Source organism: Salmo salar, chromosome ssa14, assembly GCF_905237065.1.
Source record: "Salmo salar chromosome ssa14, Ssal_v3.1, whole genome shotgun sequence".
In the NCBI taxonomy this organism is placed as follows: Eukaryota; Metazoa; Chordata; class Actinopteri; order Salmoniformes; family Salmonidae; genus Salmo; species Salmo salar.
This window is the reverse complement of record NC_059455.1, coordinates 91,343,945-91,353,944: the sequence shown is the minus strand read 5'-3', so window position 1 is coordinate 91,353,944 and position 10,000 is coordinate 91,343,945. Positions and strand designations below refer to the sequence as shown.

General features: G+C 42.5%; 1 protein-coding gene across 4 annotated transcripts in view; it reads right to left on the bottom strand.

The window, feature by feature from the left end:
* LOC106570616 (sorting nexin-13) overlaps nt 1-10,000 on the bottom strand; it is a 70,062-nt gene that overhangs the window by 18,520 nt on the left and 41,542 nt on the right. For all 4 annotated transcript variants that reach the window (XM_045694954.1, XM_045694955.1, XM_045694957.1 and 1 more), the window contains 8 exons: nt 9,853-9,991; nt 9,571-9,659; nt 9,370-9,469; nt 8,942-9,132; nt 6,181-6,288; nt 5,862-5,994; nt 4,079-4,116; nt 3,716-3,785 (listed from right to left, as the gene is read on the bottom strand). In XM_045694954.1, the coding sequence (XP_045550910.1) occupies nt 3,716-3,785; nt 4,079-4,116; nt 5,862-5,994; nt 6,181-6,288; nt 8,942-9,132; nt 9,370-9,469; nt 9,571-9,659; nt 9,853-9,991 (868 nt within the window). The remainder of the gene's footprint in view (nt 1-3,715; nt 3,786-4,078; nt 4,117-5,861; nt 5,995-6,180; nt 6,289-8,941; nt 9,133-9,369; nt 9,470-9,570; nt 9,660-9,852; nt 9,992-10,000) is intronic.

The following is a 10,000-nucleotide window of genomic DNA, read 5'->3' as shown; positions in this document are numbered from 1 at the left end:
GGGTGCCGTGGGTAGTGAGATAGAGGAAGGAAAAACAAGAGAAGTGAAAGGAAGAGAAAAAGGAAAAGCAGAAGACATGGTGGGTGAAGGAATACTGACACGGTGAAGGAATACTGACATGGTGAAGGGGAAGGAATACTGACATGGTGAAGGAATACTGACATGGTGATGGAATACTGACACGGTGAAGGAATACTGACATGGTGAAGGTGAAGGAATACTGACATGGTGAAGGAATACTGACATGGTGAAGGAATACTGACATGGTGAAGGTGAAGGAATACTGACATGGTGAAGGAATACTGACATGGTGAAGGTGAAGGAATACTGACATGGTGAAGGAATACTGACATGGTGAAGGTGAAGGAATACTGACATGGTGAAGGAATACTGACATGGTGAAGGTGAAGGAATACTGACATGGTGAAGGAATACTGACATGGTGAAGGTGAAGGAATACTGACATGGTGAAGGAATACTGACATGGTGAAGGTGAAGGAATACTGACATGGTGAAGGAATACTGACATGGTGAAGGAATACTGACATGGTGAAGGAATACTGACATGGTGATGGAATACTGACATGGTGAAGGAATACTGACATGGTGAAGGTGAAGGAATACTGACATGGTGAAGGAATACTGACATGGTGAAGGAATACTGACATGGTGAAGGAATACTGACATGGTGATGGAATACTGACATGGTGAAGGAATACTGACATGGTGAAGGTGAAGGAATACTGACATGGTGAAGGAATACTGACATGGTGAAGGAATACTGACATGGTGAAGGAATACTGACATGGTGAAGGAATACTGACATGGTGATGGAATACTGACATGGTGATGGAATACTGACATGGTGAAGGAATACTGACATGGTGATGGAATACTGACATGGTGAAGGAATACTGACATGGTGAAGGAATACTGACATGGTGAAGGAATACTGACATGGTGATGGAATACTGACATGGTGAAGGAATACTGACATGGTGATGGAATACTGACATGGTGAAGGAATAGTGACATGGTGATGGAATACTGACATGGTGAAGGAATACTGACATGGTGATGGAATACTGACATGGTGAAGGAATACTGACATGGTGATGGAATACTGACATGGTGATGGAATACTGACATGGTGAAGGAATACTGACATGGTGATGGAATACTGACATGGTGAAGGAATACTGACATGGTGAAGGAATACTGACATGGTGAAGGTGAAGGAATACTGACATGGTGAAGGAATACTGACATGGTGAAGGAATACTGACATGGTGAAGGAATACTGACATGGTGAAGGAATACTGACATGGTGAAGGAATACTGACATGGTGAAGGAATACTGACATGGTGATGGAATACTGACATGGTGAAGGAATACTGACATGGTGAAGGAATAGTGACATGGTGAAGGTGATGGAATACTGACATGGTGAAGGTGAAGGAATACTGACATGGTGAAGGTGAAGGAATACTGACATGGTGATGGAATAGTGACATGGTGATGGAATACTGACATGGTGATGGAATACTGACATGGTGATGGAATACTGACATGGTGAAGGAATACTGACATGGTGATGGAATACTGACATGGTGAAGGTGAAGGAATACTGACATGGTGATGGAATAGTGACATGGTGATGGAATACTGACATGGTGATGGAATACTGACATGGTGATGGAATACTGACATGGTGAAGGAATACTGACATGGTGAAGGAATACTGACATGGTGAAGGTGATGGAATACTGACATGGTGAAGGAATACTGACATGGTGAAGGAATACTGACATGGTGAAGGTGATGGAATACTGACATGGTGAAGGAATACTGACATGGTGAAGGTGATGGAATACTGACATGGTGAAGGTGATGGAATACTGACATGGTGATGGAATACGGACATGGTCAAGGTGATGGAATACTGACATGGTGATGGAATACTGACATGGTGAAGGAATACTGACATGGTGAAGGAATACTGACATGGTGAAGGAATACTGACATGGTGAAGGTGATGGAATACTGACATGGTGATGGAATACTGACATGGTGAAGGAATACTGACATGGTGAAGGTGATGGAATACTGACACGGTGAAGGAATACTGACATGGTGAAGGTGAAGGAATACTGACATGGTGAAGGAATACTGACATGGTGAAGGTGAAGGAATACTGACATGGTGAAGGAATACTGACATGGTGAAGGTGAAGGAATACTGACATGGTGAAGGAATACTGACATGGTGATGGAATAGTGACATGGTGATGGAATAGTGACATGGTGAAGGAATAGTGACATGGTGATGGAATACTGACATGGTGAAGGAATACTGACATGGTGAAGGAATACTGACATGGTGATGGAATACTGACATGGTGAAGGAATACTGACATGGTGAAGGAATACTGACATGGTGATGGAATACTGACATGGTGAAGGAATACTGACATGGTGATGGAATACTGACATGGTGAAGGAATACTGACATGGTGATGGAATACTGACATGGTGATGGAATACTGACATGGTGAAGGAATACTGACATGGTGAAGGAATACTGACATGGTGAAGGAATACTGACATGGTGATGGAATACTGACATGGTGAAGGAATACTGACATGGTGAAGGAATACTGACATGGTGAAGGAATACTGACATGGTGAAGGAATACTGACATGGTGATGGAATAGTGACATGGTGAAGGAATACTGACATGGTGAAGGAATAGTGACATGGTGAAGGAATACTGACATGGTGAAGGAATACTGACATGGTGAAGGTGAAGGAATACTGACATGGTGAAGGAATACTGACATGGTGAAGGTGAAGGAATACTGACATGGTGAAGGAATACTGACATGGTGAAGGAATACTGACATGGTGAAGGAATACTGACATGGTGATGGAATAGTGACATGGTGATGGAATACTGACATGGTGAAGGAATACTGACATGGTGATGGAATACTGACATGGTGATGGAATACTGACATGGTGAAGGAATACTGACATGGTGATGGAATACTGACATGGTGATGGAATACTGACATGGTGATGGAATACTGACATGGTGAAGGAATACTGACATGGTGAAGGAATACTGACATGGTGAAGGAATACTGACATGGTGAAGGAATACTGACATGGTGAAGGAATAGTGACATGGTGATGGAATACTGACATGGTGAAGGAATACTGACATGGTGATGGAATACTGACATGGTGATGGAATACTGACATGGTGAAGGAATACTGACATGGTGATGGAATACTGACATGGTGAAGGAATACTGACATGGTGATGGAATACTGACATGGTGAAGGAATACTGACATGGTGATGGAATACTGACATGGTGAAGGAATACTGACATGGTGATGGAATACTGACATGGTGAAAGTGATGGAATACTGACATGGTGAAAGTGATGGAATAGTGACAGTCTGAGTTTTTTGCATTTTGACAGGGGAACGGTTTTAAGGCTACCACAGTCGTACACACACATCTCTAAATGAAACCTCATTAGTGGTCAGTAGTCACACATGCAAGTGAGAGAACATGGATAGCTGGTTTACTTTCAGTAACACACTAGCTTATAATAAATCATACTACAATACACTCATCTGACTGGAGATTATATCACGTGTGTGTATGTGTGTGTGTGTGTGGTGTGTGTGTGTGTGTGTCCACCTGTATCAGAGATGAAGGCGTGTAGCTGTATATTGTCATCATGGCAGGAGTTCGACAGGTCATCCAGAGACTATAAACAGAGGAGAGAGAAACAACCAATCAGAACCAGAGATACTGCCAATCTTCGGACTAACATCCAATCAACACCTGTGATACTGTTAATCCCTGTACTAACGGCCAATCAACAGCAGCGATACTGCCTGCTACTGTGACCTCTGCAGTAAAACTAACTGGTGTTAAATGTTAACAAGTCTACAGCAGGGTAGTTAACATCAGCAGTGGTTCAGTAAAACCTGTTGTAACAGTACTATGACTGGCTGTAGTTAATGATAACTGGTGTCTCAGGGGCTGACCAGGACTTACCAGATTAATGCTTCCTGTTGGAGAACCGTTGAACGATTCTGAAGAGGAAGAGAGGGAGAAAAAGAAAGGAAGCTGAGTTAAAGGTACCAAACAAGAATTCACAAAATGGGACAAACACCAAATTGAGTGACTGTATGTAGAATTATGCAAAAATATCCTCTGTGTACAACTTAAACCACCAAATAATGCATGCAGAGCAGAATTAGGTGGATAACCACTAATTATCAAAATCCAGAAAAGAGACGTTAAATTCCACCACCTAAAAGGAAGTGATTCCCAAACCTTCCATAACAAAGCCATCACCTACAGAGAGATAAACCTGGAGAAGAGTCCCCTTAGCAAGCTGGTCCTGGGGCTCTGTTCACAAACACAAACAGACCCCACAGAGCCCCAGGACAGCAACACAATTAGACCCAACCAAATCAAGAGAAAACAAAAGGATAATTAATTACTTGACACATTGGAAAGAATTTACAAAATAACTGAGCAAACTAGAATGCTATTTGACCCTAAACAGAGAGTACAAAGTGGCAGAATACCTGACCACTGTGACTGACCCAAATTTAAGGAAATCTTTGACTATGTACAGACTCAGTGATCATAGCCTTGCTATTGAGAAAGGTAGACCTGGCTCTCAAGAGAAGACAGGCAATGTGCACACTGCCCACAAAATGAGGTGGAAACTGAGCTGCACTTCCTAACCTCCTGCCAAATGTATGACCATATTAGAAACACATATTTCCCTCAGATTACACAGACCCACAAAGATTTGAAAACAACCCCAATTTTGTAAACTCCCATATCTACTGGGTGAAATACCACAGTGTGTCATCACAGCAGCAAGATTTGTGACTTGTTGCCACAAGAAAAGGGCAACCAGTGAAGAACAAACACCACTGTAAATACAACCAATATTTATGTTTATTTATTTCCCCTTTTTTACTATTTGCACATCGTTACAACACTGTATTGTGGTGGAAAATGTTATCTTGTGAAGAGACAGCCTTGAAAATGTTCATCTTGTCTTAGTATCATAAATAATCCTTGGTTCCTGCCTGTGCTTGGTAAAGATGGGGGGGTCATTAAATCCTCTGTTGGACCATCTGCCAGAACGGCCAGAATATGTTCCATAAGTTAAGATAGGAGACGGTGCCAGACACATGCCAGAACCAACCCTATGAACCATGACTACGTAACGTGTCTGTAACCAGTATATAAGATATCCAACGGGACTGCCCCGGTAGAGCTCCTGATGTACTTGGTGCATTGAGTTGGTTAGAACCTCTCAAGCGAGCTGATAATAAAGAATGATTCATTTAAGATTGACTTTGAGTGTTTCATGTGTAGAATTTCCACGACAGTATATATAGACATATGACATTTTAAATGTCTTTATTCTTTTGTAACTTCTGTGAGTGTAATGTTTACTGTTAATTTTTTATAGATTTTTTCACTTCTGTTTATTATCTATTTCACTTGCTTTGGCAATGTAAACATATGTTTCCCATGTCAATAAAGCCCCTTGAATTGAGTTGATATAGGACAACATTTACTCTTCACAGTCATGGAGAAACTCAATTTCTGGGGGGCTGTGTTCATTTTTTAAATATTTTTGTCCAATTAAAACCTAGGCAACCAGGTGAGGGAAGCTGATCAATGACCTTAATTGATTATTCAAGTACAAGGGAGAAGTGAAAACCCACAGACACTCGGCCCTCCAGGAATTGATTGTAACACCCCAGGGTTAAGCTATGCTAACAACGTAGACAGAAGCTGTACTAACCTCCATCTCCGTCATCTGATCCTCTATAAGAGGGTTCTTTCAGCATGTCCAGCTCAGCTAACATCCTGACGTAGAGAGGACTCTGTCTGAACGACGGGTAGTACCTGTCATCACGAAGCATCATGTCATACACCTGCAACACACACACGCACGGGCACGCACACACGGGCACGCACACACGTCAGAACACGTGAATACTTTATTTGGATTGACAATGAAACATTAAGTACAAAGGTCTCCAATATCTCAGAGATGCTGGTTACAGTAGCTGTTACAGTTGATAGTCTGATAAAAATAGATCATTCAAACACAAACCCACCTTTCTCTGGATGTCGTCGAATATCTCTGGCGTGGGGTCACTGTCCTTCTGTAGGTTCTCTCCCAGTTTGAGAACAGACGCCTCATCTACCTGCACCCTGGGGGACGCCTGGAGAGAGAGGAAGAGAGATTATACAATTGAGAGAAAATTAGTGTTTTTAAGTGATACTTCAGGATTTTGCCAATGAGTCCCTTTACTTCCCCAGAGACAGAGGAACTCATGGATACCATTTGTATGTCTCTGTGTGCAGTTTGAAAGAAGTTAGCTCAATGGCTGGAAGTCTATGGGTATCCCATCGACTTCCAGCCATAGTCCCAGTCGGTATTCACATAATAAGGAATTCCCTTGACCCATAGTCCCAGTCGGTATTCACATAATAAGGAATTTCCTCGACCCACAGCCCCAGTCGGTATTCACATAATAAGGAATTCCCTCGACCACAGCCCCAGTCGGTATTCACATAATAAGGAATTCCCTCGACCACAGCCCCAGTCGGTATTCACATAATAAGGAATTCCCTCGACCACAGCCCCAGTCGGTATTCACATAATAAGGAATTCCCTCGACCACAGCCCCAGTCGGTATTCACATAATAAGGAATTCCCTCGACCACAGCCCCAGTCGGTATTCACATAATAAGGAATTCCCTCGACCAAAACGACATTATTTTCTATTGACCCCTAATGTAAGAGGAAAAACTTCGCAGTTGATTTCTTGATATACAGAAATAACAAAACATGCTGAAAAGAAGCTGTGTTGTTCAATGTACATGTAACCAGGTCAGAAATCCCAACCTACGGTTTGCAACGCTCCCACGTAGGGAAATAGAGCCTGGGAGAAGAGCCCTGTGACTTCAGGCTACTGAGCGACGTAGAGTGGGAAATGTGGGGAAGCCGGTATACATGTAGACTACATGTAGCTAATGTGTGTGGAAAACATTTAATCACAGGTAAGACTTTTAACTTGTTTAGTACAGGGCCTTTGTAACTCCACTCATTACTTGTATAGTCTGTTTGTGTTGTTGGTCTTGGCTAGCTACTCACTCACTCTGCTGTTAACACCAGCATGAAAAGGCGCATGAGGGAGTGAGAACTCTAGGGAGCAAGCAATGTTGAAAAGTAATCTTTAGACATGTTGTCCTTTTCTTAAATGTAGTTTTGTAATTGACTAAAACAATGGGGTAACCACATGTTGTTTTCCCCCCAGCCGGTCAGGGACGCAACGTTCTATCCAATACTGACTATTGCACCAACGGCCTCATTGCTAAAATCGCGAAATATCCCTTTAACCTGTTGGGGGTAGAGGGCAGTATTTACACGGCCGGATAAAAAACGTACCCGATTTAATCTGGTTATTACTACTGCCCAGAAACTAGAATATGCATATAATTATTGGCTTTGGATAGAAAACACCCTAAAGTTTCTAAAACTGTTTGAATGGTGTCTGTGAGTATAACAGAACTCATATGGCAGGCAAAAACCTGAGAAGATTCCTTACAGGAAGTGCCCTCTCTGACCATTCCTTGAGCTTCTTGACTCTGTTTATTGAAGACTGAGGATCTTTGCTATAACGTGACACTTCCTACGGCTCCCATAGGCTCTCAGAAGGCGGGAAAAAGCTGAATGATGTAATTCCAGCCCCAGGCTGAAACACATTAGCGCTTTTGGCAAGTGCTCTATCAGAGGACAATGAGACTGAGGCGCGTGCACGAGTCGACCCCATGTTTTTATTTTCTATCATCTTTGAACCTAAACACAGATTCCCGGTCGGAATATTATCGCTTTTTTACGAGAAAAATGGCATAAAAATTGATTTTAAACAGCGGTTGACATGCTTCGAAGTACGGTAATGGAATATTTAGAATTCTTTTGTCACGAAATGCGTCGTGCGCGTCACCCTTCTTTACCATTCGGATAGTGTCTTGAACGCACAAACAAAACAGAGGATATTTGAACATAACTATGGATTATTTTGAACCAAACCAACATTTGTTATTGAAGTAGACGTCCTGGGAGTGCATTCTGACGAAGACAGCAAAGGTAATAACATTTTTCTTATAGTAAATCTGATTTTGGTGAGTGCTAAACTTGGTGGGTGTCTAAATAGCTAGCCCTGTGATGCCGGGCTATCTACTGAGAATATTGCAAAATGTGCTTTCACCGAAAAGCTATTTTAAAATCGGACATAGCGAGTGCATAGAGGAGTTCTGTATCTATAATTCCTAAAATAATTGTTATGTTTTTTGTGAACGTTTATCGTGAGTAATTTAGTAAATTCACCGGAAGTTTGCGGGGGGTATGCTAGTTCTGAACGTCACATGCTAATGTAAAAAGCTGTTTTTTGATATAAATATGAACTTGATTGAACAAAACATGCATGTATTGTATAACATAATGTCCTAGGGTTGCCATCTGATGAAGATCAAAGGTTAGTGCTGCATTTAGCTGTGGTTTGGGTTTATGTGACATTATATGCTAGCTTGAAAAATGGGTGTCTGATTATTTCTGGCTGGGTACTCTGCTGACATAATCTAATGTTTTGCTTTCGTTGTAAAGCCTTTTTGAAATCGGACAGTGTGGTTAGATTAACGAGAGTCTTGTCTTTAAAATGGTGTAAAATAGTCATATGTTTGAGAAATTGAAGTAATAGCATTTCTAAGGTATTTGAATAACGCGCCACGGGATTCAACTGGCTGTTGAGTAGGTGGGACGATTTCGTCCCCCGACCCTAGAGAGGTTAAGTAAAAGTGTGTGTGTGTTACCTTATCAGATAAGTACTGTTCATACACCCCTAGTGCTGCAGCCTTCAGCAGTCCTGTAGTGTCTCCTCCCTTCTTTCCATCCTTCTGCCATCCCTCCATCACCTCGAGTTGTTGCTGGGCTGTTACTCTGTAGCCCTCCACTGTCAGCCAGAAGAACAGCTCTGCCTGGGCCCCAGCCCCCAGCATGTAGTCTATAGGAGAGGGTAGAGGTCAAAGCTTAGAGGTCAGGCTCAGCTGTTACTCTGTAGCCCTTCACTTTCAGCCAGAAGAACAGCTTTTCCTGGACCCCAGCATGAAGTCTTCAGGAGAGGGTAGAGGTCAAAGGTCAGAGTCAGGTGTGGGTTGTTACTTTGTAGCCATCTTGTCAGGCAAAATAACTGTACTTGTTTGCATGTCAGGACAGAGCCAGTGTTGTGTGTGGTACTAACCCATGAAGAACTGCAGGGCGATGTTGTGTACCAGAATGTGTTCCAGTGGTATAATACACAGCTTGCCCAAGTTTGTCGCTAGTTTCAGAGCATCCACCTCCTACAGTACACAGATGGAAACAGACAGAGAAAAGGTGAGAACAAGTGAAATTGAGAGAGTACGAGAGGGGGTTTAGTACGCGTTACGGCTGACTCTCTTACCTTCCCAGACTGTAGCCTCTGTATCCTGGTCTCACAGACCTTCTTCACAAACATCAGACTGTTGATCTGGTTCTTTATTACATTGATATCTGAAAGCCAGAGAGAGAAAGAAATGGAGGAAGGAGGAGGATAGGGAGAGTGGGATATGGAGAGGAGAGTTAAGCGAAAAATGAATATTTTAGATTTTCAGGATTTTATGTATACTTTGTTAAGTGTGGGGTCATGCATGTTGCTCTCTGTGTGTGTGTGTGTGTGTGTGTGTGTGTCTCTCTGTGTATGTACCGTCTCCTGCGGTGTCCAGTGATCGTAGGTACTGTAGTTCCTCCAGGGCCTTGTCTTTAACAGCCTCCAGTTCAGACACTCTGTCTGTCAGCTTCAAGATGTTCATAAAAGCCTCGTAGTTACAGCTCGAGTCCCGGATCTACACAGA